At 41.0% G+C, this 16,980-nt stretch overlaps 1 protein-coding gene and 1 long non-coding RNA gene across 2 annotated transcripts in view; one reads left to right on the forward strand and one right to left on the reverse strand.

Annotated features, from left to right (window-relative positions):
- The window catches only part of LOC134293733 (uncharacterized), a 13,673-nt gene extending 9,475 nt beyond the window's left edge, over nt 1-4,198 (forward strand). The window contains exon 2 of the long non-coding RNA XR_010000698.1: nt 3,767-4,198. This is a non-coding gene — a long non-coding RNA (uncharacterized LOC134293733). The remainder of the gene's footprint in view (nt 1-3,766) is intronic.
- Nucleotides 4,199-14,102: 9,904 nt separating this feature from the next.
- On the reverse strand, nt 14,103-16,964 carry znf593 (zinc finger protein 593). The gene is made up of 3 exons (XM_003227366.4): nt 16,735-16,964; nt 14,914-14,976; nt 14,103-14,616 (listed from the first exon to the last, which is right to left on the reverse strand). Exons 1-3 carry the CDS (start codon nt 16,929-16,931, stop codon nt 14,484-14,486), a joined length of 393 nt encoding a protein of 130 aa, XP_003227414.1. The 5' UTR covers nt 16,932-16,964; the 3' UTR covers nt 14,103-14,483.
- Between the last annotated feature and the right edge of the window lie 16 nt (nt 16,965-16,980).

Raw genomic sequence — 16,980 nt, forward strand, 5'->3', positions numbered from 1 at the left:
TTCTCCACCTCGCCTTGGCCTTTCTTAAAGGGACCGCGCCTTGGAAGAAAGTGGAGTCAAACTGCATTGATTCTGCAGTGCAGATGCAGCCTAGGAAGTAGGAGGCAGATAAGGCACTTCCTAGGCTGCATCTGCACTGCAGAATAAATGCAGTTTGACTCCACTTTCTTAGCCTGGAGCTCTTCTTCCAAGTCAAAAGTTCTTGTCAAACTGCAGCTCCCATTGAGCCATGGTGTCAAACTGCATTAAATCCCTCCAGTGACATTGCAGGTTACAGCGAGCGCCACATCCCAGGATTCCTTTCTCTCTCCATTGTTGTGGGATTTGCATGACTCCGCCCACTGCCTCTCCCTTAGCCTTTTCGTATTCTTTTCTATGGCGCACTAACTGGAGAGGTTGGGGGAGAATTCACCATCTATATACAGTAGAGTCTCACTTATCCAGCACTCACTTATCCAACGTTCTGGATTATCCAACGCATTTTTATAGTCAATGTTTTCAATACATTGTGATATTTTGGTGCTAAATTCGTAAATACAGTACATTACATACATAGTACATAGCATTACTGTCTATTGAACTACTTTTTCTGTCAAATTTGTTGTATAACATGATGTTTTGGTGCTTAATTTGTAAAATCATAACCTATTTTGATGTTTAATAGGCTTTTCTTAATCTCTCCTTATTATCCAACATATTAGCTTATCCAACGTTCTGCCGGCCTGTTTACGTTGGATAAGTGAGACTCTACTGTATATAAAAGAGTGATGGCATCACGGCAACCCACAAAACAACAAAACTACAGGCCCCCCAACCTCGAAATTTGACAACACAACCCATCATCCATGCCTCTAGGTTGATACAACAAAAAGAAAAGAAAAATAAAGTCCCAATTAGAGAGAGAGGAATAATTGCTTTTATCCAATTGCTGCCAGTTAGAAGGCTAAGCTCCTCCAACTTGGTCTCCTAGCAACCCAATAAAAAATAATAAAAAACACTAAAAAAATTAATACAATAAAATACTATAATAACAGAAAATAACTAAAAATAATACAAGAAAATAATAAAATATAAAAAATAAAAAATATAACTTACAATAAAATTAATAAAAAAATGCAAATAAAGTCAAATAAAAATTACACAACAATTTTTAACCAATACCACAACCACTTTGCCACAGCAACGCGTGGCCGGGCACAGCTAGTGATTTATATGAGTTGTAAGGACTGGGATGTATAGTTCACCTGCAATCTAAGAGCACTCTAAATGCCACCAATAATGGATCTGGACCAAATTTGGCGCACAGACCCAACATGGCCAACTGTGCATACTAGCGGGGTTTGGGGATTATTGTCCTTGGCATATGGGAGTTATAGTTCACCTGTATTCAGTGAACACTGAATCCAATAGATTATGGATCTGGACCAAATTTGGCATACAGACTCGAGATGGCCAACTGTGCATACTGGCGGGGTTTGGGGATTATTGTCCTTGGCATATGGGAGTTATAGTTCACCTGTATTCGGAGAACACTGAACCCAGTAGATGATGGATCCGGATCAAATTTGGCACACAGACTCAACATGGCCAACTGTGAATATTGGCAGGTTTTGGGGGTGATTGTCCTTGGTTATGGGAGTTATAGTTCACCTGTATTTGGAGAACACTGAACCCAGTAGATGATGGATCCGGATCAAATTTGGCACACAGACCCAACTGTGAATATTGGCAGGTTTTGGGGGTGATTGTCCTTGGCATATGGGAATTATAGTTCACCTGTATTCGGAGAACACTGAACCCAGTAGATGATGGATCTGGATCAAATTTGGCACACAGACCCAACATGGCCAACTGTGAATATTGGCAGGTTTTGGGGGTGATTGTCCTTGGTTATGGGAGTTATAGTTCACCTGTGTTTGGAGAACACTGAATCCAGTAGGTGATGGATCCGGACCAAATTTGGCACACGGACCCAACATGGCCAACTGTGAATACTTGGGTAGGACTGACCCAAGATTTTTGGGAATTGTAGTTCACCCACATCCTTATGCATTTTCTAAGAGGAGCATTCATTAAAAACAACAACAACAAGACTGATTTTTTCCCCCTAAGAAATGACGTCTTGCATGACCAAACTGATATAGGCGGCAAGTGTTCGAAGAAAATGTGCCGGGAAAGACTGAAACCATATCAAGACTACAACTCCCAAGCTCTGGGGATTCTGGGAGCTGCAGCCTCCCTCTCCCTGAGCTGTGGTTCACAATCAGTAATATTTTGACGGTTGCCGTTGTTTTTGTTTTCCTGTCTCTATGGCATTGCGGAGGAGGCTAGTGGTTCACTCAGTCAAGCAGGGCTGGTGCGGCTCATGGAAAGCAACGCCCCGGATTTTTCTGTTTCACAAACACTCCAACCAGACAATTAGAATCAATTGCATAAGTGCACTTATTAGAGAAGGAAGGTGGAACGCCAAGCAGCCACTTCCCGGAGTTACATCATAGGATATTTACATCCCAGAGAACAGTCTTACAGTTTTATATATATTTTTTAATCACAATACTGCACATTCTCATATATTAATAAACAGAACCATACAACAATCTAAAATAATACAAATACACAACATAGGACATACTAGGGTTCCTTCCGGCAGCTGCGGAAAATGAACTCTTTCGAAAGACCAGAACAGAAAGCTTTTGCAACTGCAGAACTTGTATTGAATTTTATGTATATACAGTAGAGTCTCACTTATCCAACATAAACGGGCCGACAGAACGTTGGATAAGCGAATATGTTGAATAATAAGGAGGGATTAAGGAAAAGCCTATTAAACGTCAAATTACCTTATGATTTTACAAATTAAGCACCCAAACATGTTATACAACAAATTTGACAGAAAAAGTAGTTCAATACGAAATAATGCTATGTAGTAATTACTGTATTTACGAATTTAGCACCAAAATATCACAATTTATTGAAAACATCGACTACAAAAATGCATTGGATAATCCAGAACGTTGGATAAGCGAGTGTTGGATAAGTGAGACTCTACTGTACAAGCTTTGCCCGGCCACGCATTGCTGTGGCGTATGGGAATCCTTTGTTGGCCAGGTGGAATAACAGTGAATAGCCTTGCAGCCTCAAAGCCTGGTCGTTTTCTTCTTATGGGAATCCTTGTTTGGTGAGTTAGAATGCAACGGAATAGGCTTGCTGCTTGAAAGCCTGGGAAATTGTGTTCTAGGGGAATGGTTTTTTGGGCTGCTAGAATGGCATTGAATAGCCTTACTGCTTCGAAGCCTGGCTGCTTGCTATCTAGCCGAATCTTTCGTTGGTCAGCTTCAACTTCAATAATGCAGAGTAGTATCACTGTTTCAAAGCCTGGCCGCCTTCTACTAAGGTTAATCCTTTGTTGGTCTGTTTGAATTGCACTGAATAGCCTTGCAGCTTCAAGGCCTGGCTGTGTTATACCTAGGCCAATCCGATTTTTTTTTTGGAGGGAGGAGGTTGAGTGAAGGACATACCTTGGATGTTTTGGTGTATTGTGGCCAAATTTGGTGTGATTAGGTTCAGTGGTTTTGTTGTTTACTCAGTCCTACAAACGTACATTACATAGATATAGATATATATAGATACACACACACACACATATATATAGGATTATATATTTAATTCATTTTCTTTTAGGTTAGGGATTTGATTTTTCGACAACAGTGGCGCATGCAACGTATTGGCCTTTGATCTTATGACGTTTCATTGTATTATTGTCTAGATAATGCAAGGATGCTGAGCACGGAAAGTCATGTTCGCTGATGTCACATAGAGCTCTCAACACCTGCACATTAGTGGATGTCTTTCCATCTCTCGTGCGCCAAGAAGGAGACTTCCAGTCACCGCTAGAGGGAGGTCCCATTGCGGGGAGAAGAATGCCAGCCTTGTCTGCTCCAGAAATTGCAGAAATGCCCTCAATGGCACCAGCAATTATGTCCCGGGACAACCGTTGAGCAATTTCACCGGCAAGATCAGAATTACTGGATCCCTCTCGCAATAAACTCAGCGGCCGTGTGTCTATCCATCATGCATCCTTACAAAGCTACCGTTTTGATGCACTCCCTAGCTACATTGAAATGTGTATGTCGTTAGAAATACATACGCTGTATATATTTTCTTTTCTCTATAAATAAAAGTCAAAGTCTCTATCTATCTATATATATATATTTTGTTTGTTTGTTCAGAAAATAAAGGCTGCCACTAGGTGAAGTGGCCTTCTGTGATGTCACCTGATCGATTGGATTGGTTGTTGCTAGGTGAAGTGGCCCACTGTGATGTCACAGGATCGATTGGATTGGTTGTTGCTAGGTGGAGGGCCCACTGTGATGTCACTGAGAAAATCTGGATCATGTGCTGTGACAATCTGGATTATATGGCAGTGAAGTTATTAACTGTTATAATATGCTTGTTTTATATTGTATTACTGTTTTTTACCTTTTATATTGTGAATTGTGTTTATGTTGTTGGCTTCTTTTGATCAGTTGTGCTGTAAACCGCCCTGAGTCCCCACGGGGAGATGGTGGCAGGGTATAAATAAAATGTTGTTGTTGTTATTATTATTATTATTATTATCAACACAACGACGTTGTATGGCACAGCAAACAAGATAGATATGCTGGATTTCGTTTCGCAAAACCACAAGTCGAACACTTCCCAAGTGTCTAGGACTGTGTGATGTATTTTCTGATGATGTGTGCAGATCCCAGTAGGGTGGCCTTTTGCAGTTGGCAGATGGTGGTTTTGTCAATGTCTATTGTTTCCAAATGCCGGCTGAGATCTTTTGGCACAGCACCCAGTGTGCCCATCACCACCGGGACCACCTGTACTGGTTTCTGCCAGAGTCTTTGAAGTTCAATCTTGAGGTCCTGATAACGGCTGAGTTTTTCCTGTTGTTTTTCATCTATGCGACTGTCACCTGGGATGGCAACATCAATGATCCAAACCTTGTTCTTTTCTACAACTGTGATGTCTGGTGTGTTGTGTTCCAGAACTTTGTCAGTCTGGATTCGGAAGTCCCACAGTATCTTTGCATGTTGTTATTATTATTATTATTATTATTATTATTATTATTATTATTATTATTATTATTATTTTACTCCTTTCCTTTCAGTAGGGCTTACCTCTATATTCTGCCTAGAAGCAAGTATGGACCTTTTAACATTGGGATATAATCCATTCATATCAATATGCATCCCATATTTTTTTAAGACCAGACTGAGACAGGATGCACACTCTCCTCATGCCACCTGACAATTGTGATTCTTATGACTTGAAAATACTGCGCTTTGACTTATCACAGCAGAGTGCTGGCTCTTCCAACGCATCTCAATGATGGGATGCATACAAATTTTCCTAACACACACAAAAACAGCATTTCGTGGTCTTCACAGAGTGAGGTGCACATCCAGCGGCATGGTTAACACAAGTTCATTGAAACATGGAAGCTCTCTCACCAGGACAAGGTGTCAATCCTGAATGGACAACTGCAATGAAGTGCGATTTTTTGGTGTACAGATGTTATGTTTAATTGTGTGTTTGTGTTTTTAAAAGGGTAAATATGACAGTTATCGCTTCTCTGCACTCAGAGGCTGGTTGCCATGGAGAAGTAGGCGGAGCCAACTGCCGTTTTGCTGAAGAAGTGCAGAGTTTGAAAAAGACAGTCAGTCTGTGCCCTGAGGAGGTACAGAGAAGACTTGATCCAAGGTTGAGGGGATCAAGGGAGACTCAATTGGTCATTTTGAGTCGGATTAAAATAAGCGTAGTGATTTATTTAACGTAGTCTGTGTCCTAGTAAGGAACAGAGAATCTGTGATTGCATATCACAGGAGTGACCGTGGTTTTAAAGTAGCAAAGAAAGAAGTTCTAACTACAGTAGAGTCTTACTTATCCAAGGTTCTGGATTATCCAAGCCATTTTTGTAGTCAATGTTTTCAATATATAGTGATATTTTGGTGCTAAATTCGTAAATACAGTAATTACAACATAACATAACTGTGTATTGAACTACTTTTTCTGTCAAATTTGTTGTAAAACATGATGTTTTGGTGCTTAATTTGGAAAATCATAACCTAATTTGATGTTTAATAGGCTTTTCCTTAATTCCTCCTTATTATCCAAGATATTTGCTTATCCAAGCTTCTGCTGGCCCATTTAGCTTGGATAAGTGAGACTCTACTGTACTTTAAGTAAAATAAGGGACACTTTAGAGAGTTTGACTCATCTTATTCTAGCATTGCAACTGTTAAATAAAATACCTCCAAGGAGAAACTATATTGTAACCACTAAGCTTTGTGCCTGAATAAACTTGTTCTTGTTTTTCCGATATCGAAGCCTCCATCAAATATATTATAAACCAAGTTACGTTACGATCTAAAGGGAAGAAGAAGAAGAAAGAAAAATAAAGTAAAAGGTCTCCTCTCTGAGTCTTTGGTGGCTGTATCTTTACAAAGTGGTGGCAGCATTATTACCCTGTTTCCCCTAAAATAAGACATCCCCAGAAAATAAGACCTAGTAGAGGTTTTGCTGAATTGCTAAATATAAGACCTCCCCTGAAAGTAAGACCTAGCAAAATTTTTGTTTAGAAGCATGCCTGCCAAACAGAACACCAGAGCATGCAGGATTGGTAAATGTACGTACCATAGATTGTTGTACATGGAAATATTGGTAGTAACAAGAAATTCTTGATGGGATTCACAGTTTGTCTGGTTATGCTGGTTTGTGATGACAACTACTGTACAGTATATAAATGTTAATTTTTTTTGTTCAACAATAAATGTGAATTCTTCTTCAGGGAAAAATAAGACATCCCCTGAAAGTAAGACCTAGCACATCTTTGGGAGCAAAAATTAATATAAGACACTGTCTTATTTTCGGGGAAACACGGTAGATCCTTACAACAACCTTGGTCAAGACAGTTGTCATGCACAAGACACGTCATTCTTCTCTTTGACCGGCAATGATCTTTAGGTAGGACTCCTCGAGGAGGCCTGCTTTGAAGCCTCAACGACCATCATGGTAAACATTCATTTTCATAGGATGGTACGGATTGTTCACAAATTTCCCGTTCCAGCCAAAGCTGCTTCTTCGTGACACGTGGGCCGCGTGCGGTCGGCAGAGCAGCGGACACTGATCTCTTGTGACAGCTGTTCCCGAGGCAGGCGGACGGGCGGGCGGCATGGACGGGTTCGTCATCCATCCAGGGATGGGTGGAGGAGGAAGAGCAGGGGTGGGTGATGTTGAAAAGCTCCATGACCCACTTGCTGGAATGTGGCGCACGCGGAACACGGTCCGGAACCTGGTGAGTGGTACGTACATCCCTGGCCATCACCGTAGCATCCGTGCAAGACCCCGACCAGAAGAGTTAGGGCTGAGAAAAGCTGGGACTTGTTTTTGGAGAGCGGTAGGAGGGCAGGAAAAGGGACGTGCTGCTTTCCACGCACCGCCGTTGTCTAACAACGCTCCCCTGTCGTGGGCAGCCAATGGGACTGAAACACTAATGGCATTCTTCCATGTGCCAAACAATAACCCATACAACCAGCGCCCGGCATTGGGGTGCATTGAGCCAAAGACCGTTCTGCGATCACCAAAACAAGACCCACGGGCATCCTCTGCTCTCCTCTTCTTCCTCTTTTTTCTTCCTAACCAGCTCTGTCTCCTTCTCCAAACAGCCTTAAGCAGGACAAATCACTGGGCAAAGAGATCAGGAGGAAAGGCATCAGCAGTCCAGCCGGCTTCGTCCTCCTCTCCGTGCTATGATCTTCCGCCTCAGGCGCTTGACGCCAGGGTACTTCCGCCTGCTACAGGTAAGAACTAGACTTTTGGGGCACCTGAGAAACACACAGCCTTTTCGGCAATTGCAATAGTTTTAGACCAGGCATGGGCAAGCTTCGGCCCTCCAGGTGTTTTGGAGTTCAACTCCCACCATTCATAACAGGTGCCTCGGCTTATATTCAGGTCGGCTTATACTCGAGTATGTACAGTAATTTTATTGGTATCTCGGCTTATACTGCAGTCAGTTTTCCCATTTTTTTTGTGGTAAAATTAGGTGCCTCGTCTTATATTTGGGTCGGCTTATACTCGAGTATGTACAGTAATTTTATTGGTATCTCGGCTTATACTGCAGTCAATGTTTTCCCAATTTTTTTGTGGTAAAATTAGGTGCCTCGGCTTATATTCGGGTTGGCTTATACTCGAGTATATATGGTAATTTTTATTGGCTTATACTGGAGTAAATGTTTTCCCAGTTTTTTTGTGGTAAAATTAGGTGCCTCGGCTTATATTCGGGTCGGCTTATACTCAACTATATATAATAATTTTATTGGTATCTCGGCTTATACTGCAGTCAATGTTTTCCCAATTTTTTTGTGGTAAAATTAGGTGCCTCGGCTTATATTCGGGTCGGCTTATACTCGAGTATATACGGTACTGTATTTACAAATTTAGCACCAAAATATCACAATGTATTGAAAGCATTGACTACAAAAAACGCGTTGGATAATCCAGAATGTTGGATAAGCGAGACTCTATATTTCGCCCTTCTCACCCCAAAGTGGACCCAGGGCCGATTACAATGCACATATATATGGCAAACATTCGGTGTTGGATAAGTGAGACTCTACAGTATATCTTTTGTGTGTTTGCCTTTACTCTGGACTCTTGTGTGATGCCATGTTCATAGGTGGCTTCAGGTCTGGGGTGCGACAGCAATATGTATACAGATATATTAAGTAATGCAAATGAATTGTGTCCACACAGATGCAGTTGGCCAGTGGGCCTGAATCGGAACCTCAGGACCGGCTGATGAATCAGTTGGCGCTGCTCTTGGCCATCATGGGACTGAGCCTGTCCTGCTACAGCGCACGGCAAATGAGCGAGGACCCCAAGCCTCACCCGGAACCCTGACCCTCCGAAGCTGGGCAGGAGGGACCCAGAATAAAAGGAGGAGATAGAAGCAAAGGGAAGTTGGAGATGTGGATGTCTCCCTTGCGGTACCAGCCATCCTTTTTAGGTCCACGTAGCATGCCTTGCCTGGGATGTGCGTCTTAGAAGCATCGTCATCACCAGTCCTTTCTAGTGCAATCCTGGTGCCGTTTCCGACCGTATTGAACTCTTCTCATTAGAAAAGGAGGATATACCAAGTATTTTCCCAATATGCTTTGTCGTAACTTAAGATGGTTATTGGACCTTGGAGTCTCCTCCGCCTGCCCTGGTTGAACCGTCACCGGAAGTCATGCGCAGGTCTGGATGGAATATGGAAGAAGGGAATGTAGAACTCGTTCCATGGTTGCCTTAGTGTCCAAAGCTAAGTGTTGCCTTAGCTTCCAAATAGCCCTTTATTTTGTCTAGATTGAAAAAAAATACTTTTAGGGACTATGTAATCTCTTTGGTGATGTTGGATGGGGGATGTTGGGAGTCACAGACCCAACTAATAATAATAATAATAATAATAATAATCTATATATATAAAAGAGTGATGGCATCACGGCGACCGACAAAACAACAAAACTACAGGCCCCCCAACCTCGAAAGTTGACAACACAACCCATCATCCACGCCTCTAGGTTGATACAACAAAAAGAAAAGAAAAATAAAGTCCTAATGAGAGGGAAAGGAATAATTGCTTTTATCCAATTGCTGCCAGTTAGAAGGCTAAGCTCCTCCAACTTGGTCTCCTAGCAACCCAATAAAAAATAATAAAAAACACTAAAAAATAATTAAAAACACTAAAAGATTAATACAATAAAATACTATAATAAGAGAAAATAACTAAAAATAATACAAGAAAATAATAAAATATAATAAATAAAAAGATAACTTACAATAAAATTAATTAAAAAATACAAATAACGTCAAATAAAAATTACACAACAATTTTTAACCAATACCACCACCACTTTGCCACAGCAACGTGTGGCCGGGCACAGCTAGTAATAATAATAATAATAATAATAATAATAATAATAATAATAATAATAATAATAATCTTTATTTATACCCCGCCACCATCTCCCCAATGGGGACTCGGGGCGGCTTACATGGGTTCATGCCCAGAACAATACAATATCACAGAATATAAATAGAACAACAAATCATAACACATTAAACAATACAATAAAAGATAATATACACTACATTAAGCAAAATCAAAAGAACAATAAAACCAAGGGCGGGCCACATGAACACAAGGTTAAAACTCGGGGTGAGAAAGGAAATAGGAATAAAAACCACAGAGAACAGGGTCATAAAGTAGTGGTGCAAACTGGAGGACAGATATTGGAGGAGAGTAACAAAAGGGATATATGCAGTAATTAAATGGTGATGTTTGGCCCCATTGGGGATATTAAGATCCTCCTTCCATTGGGAAAATTGTAGCTTTCCATTACAGAGGGTCAAAAAACATGCCTCCAAGGTATACGTGAGATGGTATTTCTTGCAGATTCTACCCGCTTTTGATACTATGCAGCCCTTAGGAAGTTGTCTAATGCTGAGACTAAGGGTTGGGTCAATACATCTTTCTGCTTGAGTCCAATGTCAGTTCCATACTGAGTGTGGAAGGCTTGTTGTGGGGTGATCGGTTGCCGCCTGACCCGATTGTCTCAATTCTATCCAACGGTAAGAATGGTCCTTTGATAATGTGGTCGATATCCAAACCAGTATTTTTAAAATATTATTTCGAATTCTCAACTCGAGAGTTCTAGTGCCTCACCAAACTACAAATCCCAACATTCCACAGGATTGAACGGCTGATTGAGAATGCCATAGTATTGCTAAAAGGGTCTGGGATGCTCAAATGAGTGACAGATGGTGGGCTGCACCCTTTCTCGACTGGTTTTCAGAGGGCAATGTTTGAATGTTGTTAGAATAAAGTTCTCATCTGCCCTGATCAGCATAGGATGATGGGAAATGCGATTCAGCAACATCTGGAAGGCTATAAGGTGCCTTTTGGCTTCCAGTGGGCAAACCAATGCAGAGAGAGAAAGCCAAGATACATACATTCATACATACATACATGATACAGACATACAGCCTGATTCCCAGGTTAGAGTTTGCAAATGTGGGCACAAGGAAGACCTCCACTTTGCATCTTTTTCCACAAAAAGGCAATTCCCCGGAGCCATGCCAGGAGTGCTTCCCCAATTGTCTCCGATTCAATAGACAGGGAGAAAGAGAAGGAAGTGCAATTGAAAGGGTTTGCTGCAAATGATTTTATTTGTAACGCCGCCCGCCTCCCACTTGACGGGGAGTTGGAGAACACCACAGACTGGCTGTTACATAACCAAACATGTGGCCAGACAGCTGTGACCTAAATCATGCCTGTAAATGCACGATTAGAAGGGGAAGGCTTTTTAAAAACGTCTAGACATCTATAAATATGCCAGGAAAGAGGACAAGGGAGATGTATATTCCCCAAGAGGACGGTTTAGAACAGGCATGGGCCAACTTCGGCCCTCCCTCCAGGTGTTCTGGACTTCAAACTTCACCATTCCTAACAGCTGGTGAGCCAAAGTGGGCCCATGCCAGGTTTAGAAACATTACTTTTTGCCCATGTACCATCTGTTCATCTACCTACTCGGATTATATGTATGGCTAGGTCTTAAAGAACATCTTAATAGTTACCATTCATTCCTGTCATCCCAGCAGAAGTGAAATAAAATCCGTTGCATTGACAATAAATCTATTTTGCAGTATTTGGTCTCCGTCTTCCTCACTTTCTAGGCATGGCTGTTTCCTAGGAGAGAAAAACTAACATTGTTCATAGGCGAAGAAAAGATATACAGTAGAGTCTCACTTATCCAAGCCTCACTTATCCAAGCTTCTGGATAATCCAAGCCATTTTTGTAGTCAATGTTTTCAATATATCATGATACTTTGGTGCTAAATTCGTAAATACAGTAATTACAACATAACATTACTGCGTTTTGAATGGCTCTTTCTGTCAAATTTGTTGTAAAACATGATGTTTTGGTGCTTAATTTGTAAAATCATAACCTAATTTGATGTGTAATAGGCTTTTCCTTAATCCCTCCTTATTATCCAAGATATTCGCTTATCCAAGCTTCTGCTGGCCCGTTTAGCTTGGATAAGTGAGACTCTACTGTATATACATCTATATGTGTGTGTATGTGTGTGTGTATATATATATATATACACACACACACACACACACACACACAGCATGTAACTCTTATAAAGTGTTGGCTCAACCACCAGTTCGCTGGTGCTTCCTTCGGGGAGATGGAGGCAGGGTATAAAAATAAAGTTGTTATTATTATCATTATTATTATTACAGTGTTATTATCTGGTAAAACTGAATGGCCAAGTCAGAAAAGGATGCATGTCTAAAAAGCATGTAGCAAACATCAGAAGTTTGGAAAGCTGTGTGCTAGACAACAGAAATATGATGTGCTTGAGTGTGCACCTATCAGCAAGATCTTCATATTTGGAAGAACAGCCTCCATAACTATGAGGTTTGCAATGTTAAACATAAAAGGTTAAGATTCTCAAGAGTTGCAAGGCATATCATGCATTCTGTGATTAGAAACAAAGGCTAACACCGCTGCATGGCTCTTTGTCCCTCTAAAACAGCTAAGCGAGAGACAACAGCACCCACCTCTCTTCTTCCAAAGGCCTTTGTGCTGAGGCTTAATCTCTGCTGATTAACAGCAAACAATATGCTTGCTTCAGCATCTGTTGAGATACACATACATTGCAGGAATACGTGTGGCGGACAGTATGTGCCTAGTGGATGCTCAAAAGCCAGGACTCGGTGTGCATTACTTAAAAGGCATTGCTACCACTCCCATCAGCCTCAGCTATGATTTGTGGGAGTTGTAGTAGCAATTCTCTAGTCCTCATTTGAGGTCAGCCAAAACAAAACAGAGGTACAAGGGGCACTGCGTGTACAATGGAACTGTCAGTACTCAACTCACTCAAGAGTAAAAGTAGGATATTTCTTTGCTATCGAGAAAACAGATTTGAAGTAGACATCAGAGGTAAGCAGGCTTCACAGCATTTTAGACACAAAATCCTTTGCTGTGCCAGCTGCTGTGTCTGGGACTTGGAAGTCAGCAACATCTGGAGGGGCAAAAGGTTCTCCACCTTCAGTGTGGAAAGAGGACAGACTTTTCTGAAACTTGATGGATTCAACTGGGAGTTCTAGTTCTAGGCAGATAATTCACTCCTACAGCAACATGAGCAAAACAAGATGGCAACACCTTCAAAAGTAGTAGCTAGGATATTTCCCCAAAACTAAGACTGGGTCTTGTATTAATTTTTGCTCCAAAAGACACACTAAAGCTCATTTTCAGGGGATGTCTTAATTTTTCATGTACGAAAATCTACATTTCCACAAACATAGTTAATGTTGCTGTCAAAGGCTACCAGTATTTAAAAAACCCCAAAATCAGAACAGTAAATAAGGAGCAACACTCTGGAAACAGAATTCCAGACATGAATCAATCAGGGGCAGTTAACGACTCTGAACAAAGGATTCCTCCAGGTCAGGATGTGAAGCTTGGAAGGCCATTTAACGCTAATCAAAGTGATTAATTACAACATTCAAACTGGCCTCCAACAGACAAGGTCCCCTATTCTGGACCTTCCGCAGATGTATAAACCTTCCTCGCTTAGTTTCTCCATATACCTCACAACCTCTGAGGAAGCCTGCCACAGATGTGGGTGAAACGTCAGGAGAAAATACTTCTGGAACATGGCCATACTGCCCAGAAAACACACAACAACCTATAGTTCATGTTCTTATTATGCCAATAATATTATTTTTTATATTTGCTGATATATTATTATTATTATCTGATCATTCAATACATAAATTGTGTGCTGCAATGGATGTACTACTGGTAAATGCATCCATATGTCTATCTGATGGTCTGAACTGGGGCTTATTTTGAGAGTTGGGGCTTATATTATGAGCATCTTGAAAAACACTAGGGCTTAGTTTCCCTTAGGTCTTATTTTCGGGGAAAGCTTTTGCTTTTTGCAGCCTCTTGGAAGTGTCCTCCGGCACATTCAGATCAAATCAACAAAACACACAACCCAAGGGGTATCCAGGTTCATTTATAAAGAGGACTCGCTCATGAGATGGAAGAGGCTGCATTACAAACAAAACCGCTTGAAAATCCACAGCCAGGGCTGATAAATAGGAATCATTGTTAAGAGCAGACATTCGTTATATAAGCAGGTTAATAGGACAGTGGGGAGCCTGCTCTTCTCTCCCCTGACCTCCCACTGAACTCTGGTTGATGCAAAAGAGGAGAGTAGCTTTTCTACAGTAAAAAAATTCCAAATTTCTGATCTCTGCCAAAAAAAAATCCCATCTGCTGGCTTTTATGCCTCAGTCCTTAGTATAATGAAATAGTGGTGTTTGAAGAGACACCGTCCATGTCCAATTGGGCCAAGAGATTTTATGGTCTGGCTCCTCTTCAAGCAGATTCCTCCATTTCTTCAAGGGGCTGCGTATGGACTTCGACCTTCTTGGGGGGAACGTAGGACCCCATCCCGGCCGCTCTCTCCGCTTCCTCCTGGGTGTACGGCTCCTCGCTCAGCTCTTTCAACCTGAAATAAAACTCATTTTCAGACACTGATGTGTCTTCCACGAATATTTCTATTCCTTGTTACCCCCAAGATGTTTTCATTTCAAAGGTGTAATTTAAAGCACCAAGCAGCAGTTGTAAATGTTGTAAATGTTCTGTGAGCCGCCCCAAGTCCCTCTGGGGAGATGGTGGCGGGGTATAAAAATAAAATTATTATTACTAAATCGTATTCATTCTGCACCTGTAGTTCAACACTCAAACCATTATGCCATCCTGGCTCTCAGAAAAAAAAGACTATAGGAATAGTAAGTCCTGTTACCTCTTTTTGTGAACCTTAGACCTGAAGTGGTCCTTCATGCTTTTGAGATCGACAAAATATCGGCTGATGAGAGAGCAAAAAAAGAAAGAAAAAGTTACAAAAGTTGGAAGGTGACTTGGAATCACAGACGGACAATGGGTTGAAAGTACTCTATTATTATTATTATTATTATTATTATTATTATTATTATGTTTGGTAGCTCTGTGAAAACAATATTGTAGGTTGCTGTGAGTTTTCTGGGCTGTCTGGCCATGTTCCAGAAGCATTCTCTCCTGACATTTCGCCCACATCTATGGCAGGCATCCTCAGGGGTTGTGAGGTCTCCTGTCTGTCTGTTGGAGGAAAGTGTGAATGTTGCAATTGGCCACCTTGATTAGCATTGAAAAGCCTAGCAGCTTCAAAGCCTGGCTGTTCCTGCCTGGGGGAATCATTTGTTGAGAAGTGTTAGTTCTTTCTTCTACCCTATTTATTTAATACATTTTTATCCTGCTCTTCAAACCCCGAAGGGGACTCAGAGCAGCTTACAAATCAAATGAACATACAATATATTATTAGCATAGCACAATATAAGCATTAAATTACTATATTGTACTATATCATTATATGGTAATATTATTAGTAATATTACATTTAACATATTATATATAATTAATGTTATTATATTGTATTATTGGTAGTATAATATTGTATTCCATTATAAAATTATCAATATTATATGTATATAACGCTTCAACACTTTTATTCAAAACGGAGGCAACACTCTCATAATAGATCTATCCGACGTATGAAAACACTAAAATCCAAAGAAGGAAAACTGGGAAACACAAAGAACAATGACGGATTCACAAAAAGTACTTCCCTAAGAGGACAATGGGAAGTCCCTTTATATTTTTTCCTTTTTTTTTTTTACTATTTTTTTCTCTCTTCTCTTTTGTTGTTTGTTTTGTTTACTCTCCAGCACTTTTCCCTCACTGTCCTATACTTATTATGTTTTCCTAGCTTTCACTGTAACATTACTTATAACATAATAAAAATTATTTAAAAAATATTATATGTATACTAGCTGTGCCCAGCCACGCGTTGCTATGGCGAAGTATGGTGGTATGGGAAATAAAGTATTGAGGAATTGGTGGTAGTTAAGGTAATGGGTCCCCTGGGCTGTGTGGGTTGCTAGGAGACCAAGTGAGCGGAGCTTAGCCTTCTAACTGGCAGCAATTTGATAAAAACAATTATTCCTCTCCCTCTAATTAGGACTTTATTTTTCTTTTCTTTTTGTTGTATCAACCTAGAGGCATGGATGAGGGGTTGTAATGTCAATTTTCGAGGTTGTGGGGTGTTTACTTTTGTTGTTTTGTCCGCTGCCGTGATGCCATCACTCTTTTATATATATAGATACAATATATTATATATTTATAAATTACTATAATACAAATCACAATATAAAAAGATGAAACAGTAACACAATATGAAACAAGAGTATTATAACAGTTAAAGCCAATCAAGTAAAACAACAATACAAGGATTAAAAAAAATTGCATTTAAAACACATAAATGGTAAGGCCATAATAAATACAGGATATATAAAAAACCTATTTGCCTAGTTTCCAACAGAACACACAACCTCTGATGTGGGCGAAATGTCAGGAGAAAATGCTTCTGGACCATGGCTATACAGCCCAGAAAACTACAGCCCAGAAAACTATCAGCAACACAACACAACATGAATACAACAACCAGAGCAAAGTGGCTATCTTTCTGCGCACGCGCAGTAAGCCCAAGTGAATCCCCTTCCCCGCCATGACTCATCCTGGCACCACGCACGCGCAGTGGAGGCAGTAGTGCTGGGCGCTGCCGGGCAGGTCCGGGTCCGGTTCTTGGCGGAGCAGCTTCGCCGCTTTCTCCGGGTGCATGTCCCCGTGGATCTGGTCCAGGTCCCGGCGTCGACGCTTCGTCTTCCACTGCCGGGCCAAGGAGTGGGCCTTGTGGGCGCCCGTCCGGCGGCAGCTCTTCGGCGCCATTTTCTAACTCGAAAGGGAAGCCACTTCCGCTTCCGGCGCTGTAATGTAA

Source organism: Anolis carolinensis, unplaced genomic scaffold, assembly GCF_035594765.1.
Source record: "Anolis carolinensis isolate JA03-04 unplaced genomic scaffold, rAnoCar3.1.pri scaffold_10, whole genome shotgun sequence".
In the NCBI taxonomy this organism is placed as follows: Eukaryota; Metazoa; Chordata; class Lepidosauria; order Squamata; family Dactyloidae; genus Anolis; species Anolis carolinensis.

What these genes read in the sequence shown, in the direction of transcription:
- znf593 (XM_003227366.4), bottom strand. Translation starts at nt 16,931, where the DNA reads ATGGCGCCGAAGAGCTGCCGCCGGACGGGCGCCCACAAGGCCCACTCC. An exon ending in CACTACTGCCTCCACTGCGC is followed by an intron (nt 14,977 to 16,734) that starts GTGCGTGGTGCC and finishes CTCTCTCATCAG; the next exon opens with CCGATATTTTGTCGATCTCA. An exon ending in TCTAAGGTTCACAAAAAGAG is followed by an intron (nt 14,617 to 14,913) that starts GTAACAGGACTT and finishes GTTTTATTTCAG; the next exon opens with GTTGAAAGAGCTGAGCGAGG.